We start from the raw sequence: 19,522 nt of genomic DNA, 5'->3' as shown, positions 1-19,522 counted from the left end.
TATTATTATTATTATTAGTCAGGTTTTAACAATTAAAAAAAGAACTCAGCTATCATGTTAATGAAGTGAAGCAAGTACAGTGATCATTGTTCACAAAATGTGTGCATATGTCCTAAATTACATGAAAAATAGACTTGAATTTTAAAGTGTTTATTTTCTAGGAAGAGACATATGTGCTGATTATGGTGGATCCAGATGCCCCAAGCCGTGCTGATCCTAAATTCCAATACTGGAGACACTGGTTGATGAAAGACATCAAGGTTAGTGGTGATGATTTTTTTCATCCTCAGCTATTAGAACCTCGTTGGTACTAGAGCCCGGAAGCTTCACAAATGTCATTCTCATTTTTTACTCAAGCGAACCATATAAGGGTGTCTTATTTAGCTTTGAGGCAGAACTTTTGCGGCCTATAACACAGATATATATTATAATTATTGGGATCAATATTTAAAGTGATTTAATTAGTCAGAAATGGCTCCTAGCTGGTTAAATCGCTTGTTCGGTGCTAAATGGTCTTTTTCTGTGTCACTTAACCAGGTAGTGCTACTGAAAATGACCAGTTAATGCCTAATGCAAAACCAGCTATTTTGAAGGCAATCCTGGCTGGTCATGTGCTAATATTCAGCACATAGGCAGTGGAATGCTTTTTTGTTTGGGGGGGCCCAAAAGCTCTGCCCCAGACCTGCCCAATCTTCGCACCTGACTCCACCCCCATAATAATAATACTAATTGTAATGCAATTTCTTCCATTCATTTTTCTTATTAATATATAATGGTAACCACAAAATTTTTAAAAAACACAAAGCACACTGTACGCAGAGAAAATGTTAATTATCATTTATATTCGGGGTTTTTTCAAAGATGTCAAGACAGATGACTTTAAAATATGCAATGTCACCTCAGTAACAACTATAGAAAAATAGACAAGTATAGTGCAAAATATGGACAGCAAATATAAATTCTCAAAACTGACATATTTTGATCACTAAATTGAAAATAAAATCATTTTTCCTACCTTTGTTGTCTGGTGATTTCATGAGTCTCTGGTTGCACTTCCTTCTAACTGTGCATCGAATATTTCTTTCTTTCTTTCACATCCAACATTTTTTTCACAATCCAACCCCATCCCCTTTGGGTCCAGATCTCTTTCACTTTTCCCTCTGCTTACCCTCCCCAGATCCAATGTCAGTTCTCCTTTGTACCTACCACCTTTGCTCCAGGTCTCCCCCTCTCTCCCTCCTCTGTTATGATCTTACATCTCTCTATTTTCCTCAGGGTCTCTCCCCCTCCGTCTGCACCTCCCATAGTCCAGCATCTGCCTCCTGTCTTTCCCTTTGGTCCAGGTCTCTCTCTCTCTGTCTTTCTTCTGCTTACAACCCCTTCCCTCTCTCCCCCTCCTCTGTTATGATCTTCCATCTATTTGTTCTTCCTCAGGTCCTCTCCCCCTCTGTCTGCACCTCCCATAGTCCAGCATCTGCCTCCTGTCTTCCCCTTTGGGCCAGGCCTTTATCTCTCTCTGTCATGCTTCTGTTTACAACCCCCCCCCCGATCTTTCTCTGCCTCTCTCTCTCTCCTTCCTCCCTCCCTCCCTTCCTTCCTTCTTCCTATGTCCCCCTCACTGCTTTCCAGCCTTTGTCCCACCCCCTACCCCCGAAGCCAGCCTGCCTGATCCTTCCCGTGCCGAAGCCTGGCCTACCTGCCGCCGATTCTTCCTTCCCCCTGGTTCACTGCCGAAGCCAATCTACTTTCCTCCCTCCCTGCTGCACCAAAGCCTGGCCTAACCGCCGCTGATTCTTCCTTCCTCCCCGGTCTGCCGCCACTCGCCACCTGCTGCTGCAGCAAATCCAAGAAGGGAAGGGAAGAGCCAGGTGCATGCGGTGGCACCAGCCCATAAGCCTCCCCCCGACATCAATTCTGACGTCGAAGAGACGGTCCGGGCCAGCCATTGGCCAGCATGTAACCGGCCAAGGTCACCACATAAAGCCTCATAAAAGTCCTCATAAAAGTCAGTCCTATCTTTATGTGGTGCTCCAGAACTGGTTTAAGTGCTGAATATTGCACTTAACCGGTTACAGTGTAGCCAGCTCTGGAAATTCAGAAATTCAGTGCTGAATCCTGGACATGTAACACTAGTTCTTTGCTCTGAAACATTGTTATCATGCCTACAATTAGTTCAAAAATGCAGCAAATATGGACTATGGAAATCAGAACACCTACAGCTGTACTACTGTATATGAAACTACCCTGGCTGCCCATAACTGCAGAGATTAAGTTTAAATTAGGCATCACTGCCTTTAAAATCCTCTACTACCTAACAGAGTTGGCCATCTTACTTCAGGGTGCCTCCAACCGATATTCCGATTATCCGCGGTTTTTCCCCAGGCCCCCCCTGAGAAAAAACAGCCCCAGAACTTGGAGGGAGGTGATCAGAGGTGGAGGGAAGTGATCAGAGGTGGTAGGAGGCGATTGGAGGTGGCGTGGGGGCGATCGGAGGTGGCGGGGGCGATTGGAGCATGGACCTTACCTGGTGGTCTAGCGGTGACACGGGGCAGGAGCGATCTTCCTACACTCCTGCCCCGTGCAGAGCTGTGCTGTGAGTTCCCGTGGTCTCACGAGACTACAACAGGGAGTTCCTGTTGTAGTCTCGTGAGACCACAGGAACTCAGCAGCACGGCTCTGCACGGGGCAGGAGTGTAGGAAGATCGCTCCTGCCCCGCGTCACCGCTAGGCCACCAGGTAAGGAGTAAGGTCCGGGGGTGGGTCAGAGCCGGCCAAAAGTTTTTTGTGATTTTTCCCTATTCACAGGCCGGCTCTGCCCCTAACCCCCGTGAATAGGGAGGGAGAAGTGTAACATCTACAAGGCAAATTTACCTTATCCATACAATATCAATTAGCAAAATGCTGGAACCAGGTACACTTACACTATAATCTTGTGACAACTATTTCAGGTTCAGAAAACGTTTAAAAACATTTCTGTACCAAGACAGGGATCCAGCCCTGAAGTAACTGAAATAGTAATTTACTGTCTAATGCAACTCCTGGGACATAATGATGAGCTACTTGAACTCTATGTATTTGTAACTATGACCTAACTGCATTAATAACTGTACTGATCTACCTGTACTTTGTGCTCCTAGCGACTTGATGAATTACAGATCTAAAAAGAAATCGGTTTTCTGCTAGTCCGGAAAGGTCCTCCAGCATCATCTCTATAGTTGTTTTCGTGTCTAGCCATTTGATTGCAGGTCACCCTCTTTGCCTGGTTCCTTTGATCTTTCCAAACATGATGTCCTTCTCCAATGATCTTTCTCTGACCAAAATAAGGCAGTCATAACTTCATCATTTGGGCTTCTAGTGAGACATAGCCAGTTTGATTTCTTTCAGAATTGATTTGTTAGCTCTTCTTGCTGTCCACAGCATGCATAAAATCCTTCTCCAACACTAAAGCTCAAAAGGGTCAATCTTCTTTTTGTCCTGCTTCCATAGTGTCCAGCTTTCGCATCTGTAATTGACCAGTGGGAAAATGAGAGTGTGGACAAGTCTGATCTTCATTTGTAGTGTTATTTCCTTGCCTTTGAATACTTTGTCAAGAGCGTTCATTGAAGAGCGACCAAGTGCTATTCTTCAGAGTATTTCTTCCCTGCTAGTTGCGTCTTTGTTTACATAAGAGCCCAGGAGATTGAAATCCTTTACAACTTTTATTCTATCACCTTCAAACTCAAAATCTTCATCATTTTCTGTGTTCATGATCTTTGTCTTGTTTATGTTCAGTTCTAATCCCATGTTATGACTTTATGAAAATATAAAATAATAAAATAAAATATGTAATGAAACCAGAAAAGTTGCAGAACAAAGAATACAAACAAAACTCTCCGGTGATAGAGAAAAAGTATCACAGTTGAACTGAGTGTTTTAGCATCAAGTTCGGGAATGATATTGAATGATCCAGAAAACATTAAAAAGAGATGGAAAGAATATACCGAAAATCTATACAAAAAAGAAAATGAGTATAACATGTGGGAAATTGAACTGAAAACTGATGTTGAAGAGCCAGCTATTTTAAAAAATGAATTGATAGCAGCAATCAAAAAATAAGTCACCCGGTATTGAAGGTATTTCAATTGAATTAATCAAAGGCTCAGAAGCAGGACAGGATTAATTCGTTGAGGGCCCCTAGGCACACAAGTATACTGGGCCTCCTGCCCCACCCACCCAACCAGGTGCCCAGGTAGAAACAGGAAGCTGCGTCAGAGGGAAGCTTTGGGCAAGCAGGACCGCTTGCACAATTACAGTTCCCATTGCCTTTCTTACCCGCGTTGCTTGCTTGTATTACTTTCTGTTGATGGGGGGGCCGCATTGCCAATCGGGGTGCGGCCCGCATTGCTGATTGGGGGGGCCGCGTTGATGATCGATGCTGGAGGGGCCCATCGCCGTTTGGAAAAATCAATGTTGATGCCCTCCTTCATCGGGCCCCCCTGACCATTTCGGGCCCTAGGCACGTGCCTACTTGGCTTATTGGTTAATCCTGCCCTGCTCAGAAGGTGCTATCATGGCCCTCACTCGACTGTGTCAACAGATTTGGAAGGAGAAAACATGGCCAACCGATTGGAGAAGATCACTGTTCATACCTAGATCAAAGAAAGTTGACACCAAGGACTGTAATAACTACAGAACAATTGCATTAATTCCACACACCAGCAAAATATTGCTGAAAAAATAATAGAACGAAGGCTACAATCATACGTTGAGCAAGAACTATCCAACGTTTCAGCTGGTTTCAGAAAAGGTCAAGGAACAAGAGACATTATCGCAAATGTTAAATGGATATTGGAGAAGATTAAAGAATACAAAAAAATCTTATACTATTGCTTCATCGACTACAGCAAAGCTTTTGACTGTGTGGATCATGATAAAATATGAAGAACTGTAGCACAAATGAAAATACCTAAACAGCTGATAAAAAGCCTCTATGAAAATCAAGAAGCTACAGTGAGAGCTGAATATGGCAACATTGTTTGGTTTCCAATAAAACATAACGACAGGCAAGGATGCTTGTCACCCATGGATGCTTGTTACCTGTCGAAGAAGAAACAAAAACAATGTGGAGAAATGATGTCCCTGAGATGGACTTTATTAATATTAAAACTTGGCAAACCACATAAAACCTCTAGGACACAGTCCGCTGAAAAGCTTTGGACCCTGGACCCAACACGGTCTGTGTTTCGACAGAATGTCTTCTTCAGGGGTCCTATGAATAATATTATAATGAGTTTCATGCCATAGTATCCTGTGTGCATAAAGGCATCACTAGATAGTACGTGATAATTGAAATGAATGAGATGCCATGCTTAATGTGGTATTGTTAAGGTGACCCGTTTTGAACGGGACCGTCCCGTTTTTAGATCCCCCGTCCTGTTGTCCCCGCACACAGCTTCGGAACGCCAAAATGTCCCGTTTTCAGGGACAGCGTCCCGAAGCTGTGTGCGGGGCCAACGGGACAGGCAATTGCTTCCCCTCCCTCCCTGCTGCACCAAAGCCAGCCAGCCTCCCTCCTTCCTGCACCCGATTCAACACCCTCCCCTGGTCCGCAGCCGCTGCTGCTTGCCAGCTTCTTTTACCTCTCTCCAGCGCCAATTTAACCCCTCACCCCCCGTTTCGCCACCGCTGCTGCTTGCCGCCAGAAGCCTTCTTTCCGAAGTTAATTCTGATGTCGGAAAGGAAGTTCCGGGCCAGCCAGACAGCAACTGGCTGGCCCGGAACTTCCTCTCCGACATCAGAATTGACGTCGGGAAGAAGGCTTCTGGGTGGCAAGCAGCAGAGGTGGTGGACTGGCGGGGGAGGAGTTGAATCGGTGCTGGATGGAGGTAAGGAGAGAGGCTTGCAAGCAGCGGCAGCGGACCTGGGGGGAGGGGTTGAATCAGGCGCTGAAGGGAGGTAGGTATGCAGGCAGGCTTGCTGGCTTTGGCAAGGCAGGGAGGCTTCAGGGGAGGGGGGTGAGACTAAGCCTGGAAGGCAGTGGGGGGACATAGGAAGGAGGCACTAGGGGCACGAAGGACATAGGAAGGAGCACTGGGGCACTATGGACATGGGAAGGGGCACTAGGGACATAGGAAGGAGCACTGGGGGCACTAAGGACATAGGAAGGGGCACTAAGGACATAGGAAGGAAGGAGGGAGGGAATAAAAAGGGATAATTGTTGGACCTAATGCAGAAAGAAAGAAATGAAAGAAAGGATGCACAGTCAGAAGGAAACGCAACCAGAGACTCATGAAATCACCAGACAGCAAAGGTAGGAAAAATGATTTTATTTTCAATTTAGTGATCAAAATGTGTCAGTTTTGAGAATTTATATCTGCTGTCTATATTTTGCACTATATTTGTCTATTTTTCTATAGTTACTGAGGTGACATTGCATATTTTAATGTCATCTGCCTTGACATCTTTGAAATCCCCCCAAATATAAATGATAATTAACATTTTCTCTGCATATAGAATTCTTTGTGTTTTTTTAATTTTATGGTTACCATTATGAATTAATAAGATATTATGTGTACATGAAAAATGAATGATAGAAATTGGGGGTGGGATTGGGGGGCAGGGCTAGAGCGGGATTGGGGGCGGGACTGACAATTAATAGATGTCCCGTTTTGATGAAAAAAAATAAATGGTCACGTTAGGTATTGTGCATAAATGGAAGATGTGATAACTAGTGGTAAGATACATCAATCTGTAATTGGTGCCAGTGAAAATATGGTGAGGAACTGATGATAAGATTGTAGCATGTGAGAAAAAGGTGGAGACCCAGTAATTGGGTGGAAAGAAATGTGACAAAGTGCCTAAGAGTAGAGTGATGCTTGAAAAGAAAGTAAATACACCCGAAAAGAAAATAATAACACTTAAAAAGAAAGTACAGGTATGCTTAAAAAGAAAAAGAAAAATGGTGTGCTGTTGTACCCAGCCGAACTAAAACATGCTTATGGACCACTTTAAAAGGGCAATCTAATTGTGACTAAGAAAGCTCTAGAAGAAAACGCAGGATACAGAATCTAGAAGGTAAATACATATCCTATGAAGTCCTATGGTAAAGATACGTGGATAAAAATGCCAGTTGGAAATAAACTAAGGGTTCCTTTTATCAAGCCGCGCTAGCGGGGTTAACGCGCACATCTTTTCATCACGCATTAACCCCTGCATTGGCCAAAATCTACCACCTGCTCAAGAGGAGGCAGCAGTAGCAGCTAGCACGTCCGGCGGTTTAGCGCATGCTATTATGCGCGTTAAACCTCTAGCGCGGCTTGATAAAAGGAGCCCTAATGTTAAAATAAAAATTAGGAAAATAAATGAAAGAAAACACTCTAATAACATAACGAGCTGAAGCATTATCTCACATAGGCCATGGTAAGAGCAAATATAAAACATGGCATACCATTCTAAAAAAAAATCTCACATAGCATCTACTCCTTAGAATCGTGATCCATTTGGCGCTAAAACTTAGATTTATATAATATTGGAAAAAACATAGTACAAGCTATAAAAAACTAAACCAAGTAAAACAACTGTTGAAACTGTACATCCATGGTAAGCAGAGCTCTCTATTAAAGCAAATGTAAGAGCTGCTATAAAGGGGATGGTACAAACGCTGCTGAAAGCAATCAGTCCTGGAAAAATTCAAAAACAAAAAAAAGGTAAACGAAACCAGTGGAAACAGCTGTTGAGGCTGTACACCCATAATAACGACATACAGAGCATCAATGGCTCCCAAGGACAGTGGAAGCTTGCCACTGTCTAGTCTGTCTGGTCTGTCCCCTCTGTATTTCCACCTGGGTGATCATGATGTTAGACGCCAGCAGAAGTGGTTGATCAATTGCTTGGAAATTCAAGTGATCTGGCTGGCTTTCCTACAGTTTGAGAGTGCATTGCAGAACAAAGTGATTCGAGTCTTCTCAGACAGTGTCATGGCAGTAGCCTATGTCAATTGCCATGGGGGCACAAGGAGTGCTCCCCTATGCCTGGAAGCCCAAGTACTCTTCCGATAGACAGATACTCATTTTCTAGTACTTTTGGCAGTGCACTTAGCCAGGGTGGACAACATGCAAGCAGATTTTCTCAGCCTGGATCACTGGGAATGGTCGCTATCCCAGAGGACCTTCCATTATATAGTGAACAGATGGGGATGTCCAGCGTTTGATCTGATGGCTTCAGCTTCCAACAAGAAAGCAGCTCAGGGACCAGGAAGTGAAGGGCTGGATGCCATGGTCCAGCCGTGGCCACAGGCTGGTCTCCTCTATTCTTTTCCTCCGTGGCCCATGATAGGACGTCTCCGACAAAGGATCATGGTGCACTGGGGTCGAGTGATTCTCATGGTACCAGAATGGCCGAGATGCCTGTGGTATACAGACCTGCTTTGTCAGCAGTTAGATCAGGGTCTCAAACTTCCCTGTCATTCACAACTCCTCATGCGGGTCCAATAGCCCTGCAGGATCCAGAATGCATTGGGCTTATAGCATGACTCTTGAACGTAGAGCTCTAGTGCGCAGGGGCTAATCAGATGGTGTAGTTTCTACCATCTTACACAGCAAGAAGAAATCAACTGTTGCAGTATATGGGAAAGCCTGGAAGTGTTTCCAATCCTGGTGCACTTGAAAGATCGAAGACCTGAGCTCAGAGTCAATCCCGATGGTACTTGCATTTCTTCAGGAGGGTCTGAAAAAGAGCCTAGCAGTCTACTCTCTGAGAGTTCAGATAGTTGGGCTTTCTTGCTTTGGTCCTAAACCCCATGGGAGCTTTCTTGTGGCTCATCTGGATGTGGTTAGGTTATTAAAGAATGCGTTAGAGCTCCACCCTTCACTGCACCAGCTGTTTCTAACTTGTGAGTCCACTCTATGAGCCACTGGACTAAACTTCTCTGATGGATCTCACTTTCAAGACAGTATTTTTGGTAGCCATTACTTCCAGCCAAAGAGTGTCCAAACTTCAGGCTTTGTCCCGTAGAGATCCTTTTCTTTGAATTACAGACTCAAGCACGGCCCTGCGCACAGTTTCCTCTTTTGTTACCAAAAGTAGTTTCTTGCTTCCACATCAATTAGGAGGTGCATTTGCCATCTTATGTACCCTTGGTTTCAAGTAAACATGACAGGGTCTTAAACTCTCTGGATGTGCGCAGGCTTTTGCTGAGATACTTGGAAATCATGAACAAATTTTGTTTGTCAGATCATCTGTTTGTGCTGGTGGCAGCAGCCCGTAAGGGTAGGTCAGGATCAAAAGTCATCATTTCCAGGTGGATCTGGATGGCCATTTCATCTGCCTATATCAGAGCTGGGAAGCGGCCTCCTATATTGGTGAAGGCCCTCTCCATACAAGGCGTTGCTTCCTTGTTGGTGGAATCTTCAGCGATTTCCCCAGAAGAGATTTGTAGAGCTGCCACTTAGTCTTCTCTGCATACATTCACAAAGTTTTACAGAATAGATGTGGCGGCCAAAAGGGATTCTACATTTGAATCTTTGCGCTTGGTAGCAGGCTCATCAATCCCAACCTAACTTTGAGTGACTGCTCTGTTACATTCTGAGAGTTCAGAAATAAAATGGAGTTGTGCAAGAAGAAAAGATTAGGTTCTTACCTCGTTAATCTTCTTTCTTGTAAACTCACACTCTATTTCTGAAGCCCACCCTGGGCGATTTCGCTGGTTATTGGCCTCAGTAATTACTGATAAGTTGGACTTCTTGTTTATTTGACCAGCTTTACTAAGAATACCATCTGCAAATATTGCATGCTTTACTCCAGGGGGGTCTCTCGTTGATGTGCCCCCACATTGTTAGTGCAGGCTGAGCCTCAGTGTTTCATTGTTTATTCTATTTTCAAAAAATGTTTGATTGTTTGTTGTGATGTTTATTCATATCAGCAAATTAGACTTGTTTCTCTGGGAGTTTCACCATACCCCTCCCTCTTTTGCATCCTCTACAGGAATGATTGTCTGCTTTGTCACACACTGGAAATTTCAGGGCAGTTCAAGGGTAAGAGAAGAAGAGCAAAACTATGCAAATGAAGCGTCCTACAAGAGATCTTGTGAGATAGTGACTGTTAAATGTACAGCACTGCGTATGCCTTTTAGTGCTATAGAAATGATAAATAGTAGCAGTAGAATGGGATTGGCTACCTGAGTTCAGGAATAGAGTGTGGGTTTACAAGCAAGAAGATTAACGAGAAAAGAACCTAATCTTTCCATGTCAAGTCCTATCCCCTTTCCCTAGCGAGCTCATAAATCCACGGTAATCCATGATTACCAAAATATCACTGGAAGAAACAAAAATAAAACAAGAGTCTTTGATTTAAAATAGTGAAAAAATATTTATTTAAGAGAGAAAACAGGTTACCGCAAAATGTATTTTGTAGTATTTTACCTGTTTTCCCATGCTATGTGCGCATTAACTATTTTTCTTAAACTACTTTTGTAGAGTGGGTGGGGAGTGGGCATCCATGTTCTGTCTGGCTAGCATGTTCTGATTAGCATATGCTAACTGAGCAATGCAGGCTTAATGTGGGAGCATTTAGCGCCTCCTAAATAGGAGATGGTAAGTGTTCCTGAGTTAAGGTCTCGTGAGAACATTAGTGTATGACCTGCAAATTAAAAAAAAGAAAGGAAGAAATAAGAAAATAGTCCTAGAAAGTATTGTGTTCAATTGGGACTTAGCCTGTGGGAAAATCCTGTGTTAAAGCATGGAAAGCCCAGATTTCAGCGCACTAGTGAAAGAACCTCAAAGATTGGGAAAGTGGGCTTGCAAGAAAAATAACTGCACCTCAATGAAATCTAGTTATCTTTTCTCAGCTGGTCCAGGAATAATGTTGCATGTGGTTTTGCTGTCCAGTCCATGGTCATGGCAAAGCCATGCACAAGCAAAACCACTAGCCCATGCTAAATCTAGAGGTTAGATTACTAGCCTTCTAATAAGAAAAGCAACTAGTGAGGTGAGTTGATCAGACTTAATGTACACAAGAGGAATGAAGAAGTGTCAATGACATATAAAAGGCTAGCGTTGCTGAAGTTTTAGTAAAGCAGAATGAGGAAGTTAGGAAACATTTTTATCTGTGGAAATGGTAAATATTTAAGAAACATATGTGACGCGCAGTTAGTTATACTTCAATGACATCTTGAGTTCTAAGGGACCTGTTTGTATTGTGGACATAATGGCTAAGCTAGCTGTCCTAGGATAAACTTAAGCCACAACTTTGCTGGCTAGGTTGGAACTCAAAATAGGCTAAAAGGTATGACGGGATATAAATAAAGCTATTATTATTAAATGTCTAAGCACTTTAAACATAACTAGCTGGATCTACACCTACAGTATCTCTACCTAAGTTGCACTGGCTAATTTGCATACCTGATCCTATTTTATTTTAAAAATTTCTATTCTGCTTAAAACCTAAGTGGATCACAATAGTTACATACATAAAATCAAATAATAAAACATGGGTACATCACAGACTTACAATCCTTTATAAATGATCAATCATATATAACAAGGATAGAAAACTATGACTAAAACCCCTTTTTATGAGCAGCTAAGTGACACCAGCAGTTTTAGATTTTGCTGTTGGGAAACTTTTCACCTGCAGTAGGCACTAGATTCATTTGAATAATCAACTCGTAGTCATCATTTTATAAATTCTTTAACCCATTCTACTGCCGTTCCATATACCACTGAACACAGACATGTTAGCAGACAAATCACCTCATACATGCCGGATGTTTTTGGTTCACATGGACTGTGATACCAAAAATATTAACACACATTGTGCGAGAACCAGGTAGGTCATCATAATAATGTGTGATCTGCTTTAAATTTGACCACTTCATGGCATTCAAAACAATTGTGTAGGAGCATTTTAAAGAATTTAAAACATAATATCTTAGGAGCAACATATTTTATTGACAAAGAGTGGGCATAACTACTTGCTGTGCATTCTTTTCAAATATTGTTCATTAAATAAAAAGTACTGTATTATTTAAAGGAAGCTTAGCATTTAGCTGACAAATATACCATATAATTTAAAAATCTGGCCATTAGAATCTGTCAGCAGTCTTAACTATATATCAGGCAAGATACCTTACCTGAAAGGTTAAATTACATATGACATTATATGCAAGCAGTTTTAGCCTGAAGGAGATCGTCTTGGTGTATAATACAGATCAGAATTAGATGGACAAGGGAAAGGTTATGATTGCAATGAATTGATGCTTATGATACTGTTCACTCTGCAATACCATTATCGGGCCTCATGACTTAGGAGTCACAGGCCAGGAAAGCATTATTTATGTAATAATAGAACTGTGTGGTAAATATCCCGTTTTTATTTGTTGTGGTGCACATAACAGAAGGTTGGCTCAAACATGAGCTCATACAGTAGCTTGTGTCCTCCCCCATCCCAAGTTATTACATAGTAGGATTTAAGTGAGAATGATTATAATCTCAGAAATGCCAAGTGACCCAGAGCTAGATTCTCAAAATTCCGCATAAAAAAATGATGGGCCGCTGTCACAGCCATTATTGTAGCAATTGTAAAAAAGAGAGTCATTCTCCAAACAATGCTCATGCCCTCGGTATGTTTATCATGATCACAGAAGTAAAATAAAAGTTTCTTGATCATATGTCTCTTTAGCTATAAATGACAATATTATTATTAAGACTTAACCAAAAGGAAAGATTTATAAACTATAAAGAGTTTTACCTCATGCATGATTGTCATTTCTTTAATAAGACATTAACTATTTTTTCTGAGGTCCTCCAAGTACCTACAAATCCAAAATGTGGCCCTCTGCTCTAGACAATTCCATTGAAAGCAATGGAAGTGAAACATGGTTGTCTCAATCTGTCCTTTTTCTGGAGCCATATGGTAACCCTACTCTTGTAGCTTCATTGTGGATATTCTGTCAGACTGACTAGGTGTCCTTAGAACCGGGTTGAGAACCCCAATATAATCTGTGCCTCTAAGGAAAACTGTATCATAGGAGATGTGGTGTAGGCTGGGTTGTAAACTGGCACAATTCAGAAAAGGTTGTACTTGGACCTGCTTGGCCATATTGAAGGTAACCCTTGATGATTACAGTTCTTGCTAAGAAGGTTTATGGGTCTTTGAAAAAGACCTCTTGATTAGCACAACATGATGATGATAAGCTATTTTGTTTATTCATTATGCAAAACAAATTTCATGCCAGGTATGTTAGTATGCTTTGGAGAGACCCAAAGGGACTAACCAGAAAAATGAAAAAAGATCTCTGACAAAACTGGTAGATACAAATGGGCAGACTGCCTCGTTCATGTGGTTCTTATCTGCAGACAATTTCTGTCTCTCTGTTAGAATAAATTTTCATTTTTTTATTATTGAATAAAAGTGAAAAGCAACTCCTTTTACAGTGATATTTTAGCTCACGTGTGTTGAAGTTGTGGGTACTGTGATTCATTTGTGCTTTGTTATTTATAGTACCCTTTCCACATCAGCATGTGTCATGCCAGTGCAGGCACTTGGCAGTGAGAAAGCTGTGCACAGTGCCAGCTCAGGCACTCAGCAGTGGGAGACATGTACATAGTGTCTACCTAGGCCCTTGACAGTGAAGGAGCATGCGTGATGCCAGCACAGGTACTTGGCAATGGGGGCTTCTGTAATGGCAATGTAAGCACTCAAAAGTGAAGGAGTTCTGAGTGATGCCAGAATAGGCATTCTGTAATGGGTGACCTGTGTGTGATGCCAGCAGAGGTCTCTGCAAAGGAAGAGCTATTGTGATTCCAGCAGGAGCCTTCTTATTTTTATTCAATTTTCTATACTGTTCTTCTGAGGGAGCTCAGAACAGTTTACATTAATTTATTCAGGCACTCAAGCATTTTTTGCTGTCTGTTCTGGTGGGCTCACAATCTATCTAATGTATCTGGGGCAATGGTGGGGGGGGGGATTAAGTGACTTGCCCAGGAGCAGCTTAGGTTTGAACCCTCAACCTCAGGGTGCTGAGGCTGTAGCTTTTTAACCACTGTGCCACACACTCCCCTTCTTCAGTAAGAGAGCTATGTGTGATGCTAGTAGAGGCCCTCTACAGTGACGGAGCTATGTGCGATGATGTCAGTATGGACATTCAGCAGTGGGAGATACACACAGTGCTAGATCACTTGGAAATTGGAGGGCCATCTGCAATAACAGCACAAGCACCGACCAGTGGGAGAGCCCTGAGTGATGCCAGTCTGACTGTGTATTCTTCAAGACTACTACTACTATTAATTATTTCTATAGCGCTACCAGAGTCATAAAGAAGCTAAGAGCAGCTTATCTGAGGAACAGAGTTCTCTGGGAGGTGTTTAAGGAGAGAGAAGAGAGGAGAAATATTGAGGGGCAGCAGAATGAACACACTTGTAGGTCAGCAATAAGATCTTGAACTGTATGCGATGGCAGATAGGGAGCCAGTGAAGTGACTTAAGGAGAGGGGTGACATGAGCGTAGCGAGGTTGGTGGAAGAAGAGTCGTGCAGCAGAGTTTTGCACAGATTGCAAGGGGAGAGGCGACACTGAGGATTACCAGTTAGGAGTAGATTGCAGTAATCTAAGCGTGAGGTTACCAGAGATTTGACAAGGGTCTGGGTAGTGTGCTCAGAGAGGAAGGGGCGAATTTTGGTGATGTTATAGAGATAGAAGTGACAGGCCTTAGCAGTGTGTTGGATGTGTGTAGAAAATGAGAGGTCGGAATTGAAGATGACTCCAAGGTTGTGAGCAGAGAAGACTAGAACGATGACATATTTTTCACCATATCATCTATAGGGATTTTTTCTCTGGTGTTCACAAGGTCTTCATCATCACCACTATCTTCAAGCTTTTCTTTATTTAACACCATTTCAGCATTGTGAAGGAATGCCCAACAGGTGCATCTTTGTCAATATTCAGCTCTTCATTAATATCAGCTGCCTCTAACTTATTAACATTTTCAGATGATAGATTTTGGCCAGTGGTGTAATAAGTGGGGGAGTGGTCTGTCCTGGGTGAGGTCTTGATAAGGGTGCCAACATTTGTCCTTCTCTCTGCCCCCTCCCTCGCCACGCGCATGCACCCCTTCCTTCGTATCTTTTTAATTTTCCCTGCTCAAGCAGCATTACGAACTTGCTGTCCGCATCGGAGTTGCCTCTCTCTGACTTCTGGGCCCCGTGCTTAGGAAGTGACGTCAGAGGGATAGCTGACACAACACGGGCAGCAAGTTCGTGATATTGCTCACACCTGGAAAATGAAAAAGGTATGCAGGAAGGGAAAGGGGGGCATGCTTACAGCAGAGGGGATCAGGAAGGAGTGGGGGTAGGAGTGGAGAAAGGCACCACTCACCCTTGATACGCCACTGCTTCTGGCATAAAAGATGAGGTTTGATATATCATAAGCATTTAGCAGTGGTCGGCAATCGCTGCTTGGCTGGCCCGGAACGTCCTCTCCGACGTTAAAATTGACGTCGGGTGGCGAGAGTTGGTTGGCCCCACGGGGAAGGGAAACAGGGAGAGCTGAGAACTCAGTGCCGGCCTGTTACCCGATGGCGATGGTGGCAGCCTATTCCCCAGCGGCGGTGGCATGTTCTCCAATGGCGGTGGCTTGGGGGAGGGCAGGGAGAAAGAAAGAAAGAAGGGGGGGGGGACAGGGAGACAGAAAGAAAGACGGGAGACAGACGGAAAGGGGGCATGGAGAGAGAAAGACAGAAAGAAAGAAATGGGGCATAGAGATAGAGAGAGAGAGAGAGAGAAAGACATACAGAAATAAAGGGGGCATGGAAAGAGAAAGAAAGAAGGGTGCAGGGTGAAAGAAAGAAAAAGTTGGGGGAGGGAATGAGGTCTGGAGGAGAGGAATCATACAGGAGGCTGAAAGAAGGGAAGAAATATTGGATGTACAGTCAGAAGAAGAAAGTGCAACCAGAGACTGATTAAATTACCAAACAAAGGTAAGAAAAATGATTTTATTTTCAATTTAGTGATCAAAATGTGCCCGTTTTGAGAATTTATATCTGCTGTCTATATTTTGCACTATGGCCTCCTTTTACTAAACTTTAATAGTGGTTTTTAGCGCAGGGAGCCTATGAGCATCAAGAGCAGCGCAGCTCCCTGCGTTAAAAAACGTTATCGTAGTTTAGTAAAAAGGGAGGGGGTATATTTGTCTATTTTTGTATAGTTGTTACTGAGGTGACATTGCATAAAGTCATCTGCCTTGACCTCTTTGAAAACCCGCAGAATATAAATGATAATTAACATTTTCTCTGCGTACAGTGTGCTTTGTGTTTTTTTAAATTTTATTGTTGGTAGATCATTTTGACTTGACCATGAAAGTAAGGGGGAGAGAGTGAGGGAGGGGAACTGCTGAAAGACATCTAGTAATCCTTGCAGGCTTGACTGTGCAGGGAATCATTTTTGTAAAATCATGTTTTGTTTTGTGACTGGCATTATTTAGACTTTAATTTCTATGAATGAATAGAATGAAAATGATATAAAATTGCTTGCTTGTATTTATGTGCGTGCACTGAAGGGAAGTGGAGAGAGAATGGGCTGAGGATGCTGAAGGGAAATGGGGAAGGGAGAAGACGCTGATTTATAAATTGACAATTGTACAGAATATTGTTTCTTTTTATATTTTAATTTAATAAGTTCAGTATAAAACTATTCGAGGCTTGTGTGGATGGTATCAGGTGGTTTGCAGGGATGGGGACCGAGCTCACGGGGACGGAGACAAATTTTTTCCCCGTGTCATTCTCTAGGTTCTGCCACAAATCGATTTCGAGAGGGGCGAGAGGGGTGTCAGTTGGGTTGATGTAGCCGTTGTAGCACAAGCGGGCACAGGGTATGGTTCTCAAAAAATATCTTAATCGTTGGCTCTTTTGACTAATGAGTTTGCCTACCACTGCTCTAGAGGTTCATTTTCATCGAACATTGTTGATGGCCAAAATTTATGCCAAGCATTTTGTAATGCTGATCTATTTACATCGTTCTAGGATTAGCCACTGGCTAAAGTAATAAGAATATTAGTTCATTTTGATCACAACCTTTCACTATTATCTCAGGTCAACTTGTTAATAAAAGAGTCTTTTGGTCTTTTCTGGAAACTTAGAAGGATTAGAAAGTGCTTAAATAATTATCAATTCCGCCTATTAATACAATCTTTAGTTTTGTCTCAACTGGACTATTGCAATGTCACCTTTTTAGATTGCCCTAAATTTATAATTAAAAAAAGAACTCCAAACACTACAGAACACAACCATTAGTGTTTGGAGATTCCAAGATGGCAGCGATTGATTGAACACTAACAGACGTCCTGAAGAGTTTGTCAACTTCTTTGATTTCTGTCGGTCTTAACTGGCGAAATTTACCTGGAAAATGCAGAAGAGAAGGGCAAAGGCAGCTGCTGGAGCCTTGCGGCGACCCGAGGTTCTTTCTTTGGGTACTATAGACCAACTTTTGCGATGTCTGCAGAGAGATATAAGTTTGCCAGGGGTTAGCCCATGGGAGACACAGGTGTTGGGCAGCGCCGAAGCAGCATTCCAAGGGCTTGATACCACGCTGAGCCCTGATACAAGAGCCTTACCTCCACAGCCACAGAGCACCAGCTCGCTGCAGGACCGAGATGATCCGAGGGAGGAAGCGTCTCTAAACCTGGGGATTAGTTTAACATCATTTCCGAACTTGGTAGTTGACTCTCCACAGAAGATGGAGGGTTTAGAATCCATGGCGACTTCATCAATGGAGAATGACAGTATCAAGAGGGATAACAGCAACATCAAGATGAAGGCAAACAAGACAGAGAACAAAATGGTGAGTGAGCTAATACTATGCCCTTGCATTCCTTTATATTAAAGAAACCTGCTGAAGTGACTCTAGATTCCCTTTGGGATTTGATGATAAATCTTGGAAAATCCTTAAGCCCTCAAATTCAAATAAGCAAAAGGAAGAATTAAAGGAATTAAAACGAGAGGTGAATTCTTTAAAAGCTCAAGTTGAAAAAGTGGATAAAGATTTAGTAGAAATGCGACAACTACAACAGGCTATGATTAAAGATAATACTTATTTGAGGAAAAAATAGAAACCTTGGAGAATAACAACTGTATAATAATTTACGCTTTTTGAATTTTCCTAGGGTGTACGCTGATAAAAAGATATTTCTTGGAAGGTTTGATGGTCCCTGATAATTCAGTGGCAAACAACAAGGAAATCCAACGGTGTCTGCAATTCAAAAATAGTAAGCAAAAAACAAAAGAGAAAACTGCAGACAGTATGTACAAGATGCAGGCTGTGTTTCAACACAGCCTGCATCTTGTACATACTTCCTGAAAATTCAATTCCACCTTTTGCTCAAGCTTATTATTTGCCTGCTAAATTACAACAAGAGCAACAAGCTTCTGATTGAGACCAAGAAGTTAAAAGTTTAAATATAACTAATATACTTGAGACCTCTGATAAAGAGGTTGCAAAACCCTCAACTTTATTGGTGACTGTGGCTTTAATGCCTGATAAAATGTGGATTTTGAGACTCTCTTTTAAGAAAAAGCATAAAGAATTTATGGGCCTAAAAATGCAAATTTTTCCTGATATTGCTCGAGAGACTCAAAAGCGGAGACATCAATTTCTACTTATGAAGTCAGGAGTCACTACAATTTGAGGGACTTTTTTTTCTTAGATATCCAAGCAAATACATCGTAAGATATTGCTCTGTAAAATTTGTATTCTTTGTTTTTTGTTTTTAATCTTTATTGATTTTCAAACTTTGATAGTGCAATACAAATAGTAAATCAGAAAAACTACACAAAACACAATATTAACTGTACAATTATTACATTAAACAATCATTTTCTCCCATCCCCATCTTCATTCTTAATATAATAATATATATGATGTGATTACAAATTATAAATAAATAATTTAACTATTCAAAATACATATCCCTCCCCCCACCCACCCACCCTCCTTGGATGTGTAAGGAAATCTAATGATAATAAAAGAAATGTGACCCTTATTACATTACATTACATTACAGATTTCTATTCCGCTTGTGCCTTGCGGTTCTAAGCGGATTACAATTTAAGAGACTGGACAATTTCAGGAATATTACAGTACATAGAATCAGGAATGTATCAAGTAACAATTGTTAGACTGGAAGTTTCCAGGTGAAATTTAGAGTTCATGGTAGATGAATAGTAGGTTGATGAAGAGAGTTGTACAATGATTAGGTATTGTTATGGTGGGGTGTTCATGTGTGTATATTCTAGTGCTATGTTGAGGTTAAGATGATGGAATGTATTTTTTGAAGAGATGAGTTTTGATTTCTTTTCGGAATTCTTTTATGTCTGTTGATTTGATCAGTAGATTGGAAATGGTAGTGTCAATTTTTGCTGCCTGTGTAGCTAAAAGGCTGTCGTATAGTTTCATGCGTCGTGTACCTTTGAGAGGAGGGTAAGCGAATAGGTTTTGAGTTCTCCTTAATCTGTGTAAGAGATTACGGTGTAGTCTTTTGTTTAGGTAGCTGGGTGCTGT

At 42.0% G+C, this 19,522-nt stretch overlaps 1 protein-coding gene across 3 annotated transcripts in view; it reads left to right on the top strand.

Annotated features, from left to right (window-relative positions):
• The window catches only part of PEBP4 (phosphatidylethanolamine binding protein 4), a 511,150-nt gene that overhangs the window by 221,865 nt on the left and 269,763 nt on the right, over positions 1–19,522 (top strand). For all 3 annotated transcript variants that reach the window (XM_033947612.1, XM_033947611.1, XM_033947610.1), the window contains exon 4: positions 162–260. In XM_033947612.1, the coding sequence (XP_033803503.1) occupies positions 162–260 (99 nt within the window). The remainder of the gene's footprint in view (positions 1–161; positions 261–19,522) is intronic.

Source organism: Geotrypetes seraphini, chromosome 6 (assembly GCF_902459505.1).
Source record: "Geotrypetes seraphini chromosome 6, aGeoSer1.1, whole genome shotgun sequence".
NCBI lineage: Eukaryota > Metazoa > Chordata > Amphibia > Gymnophiona > Dermophiidae > Geotrypetes > Geotrypetes seraphini.
Note: the sequence above shows the minus strand (reverse complement) of the source record. Positions and strands in the feature narration are given on the sequence as shown.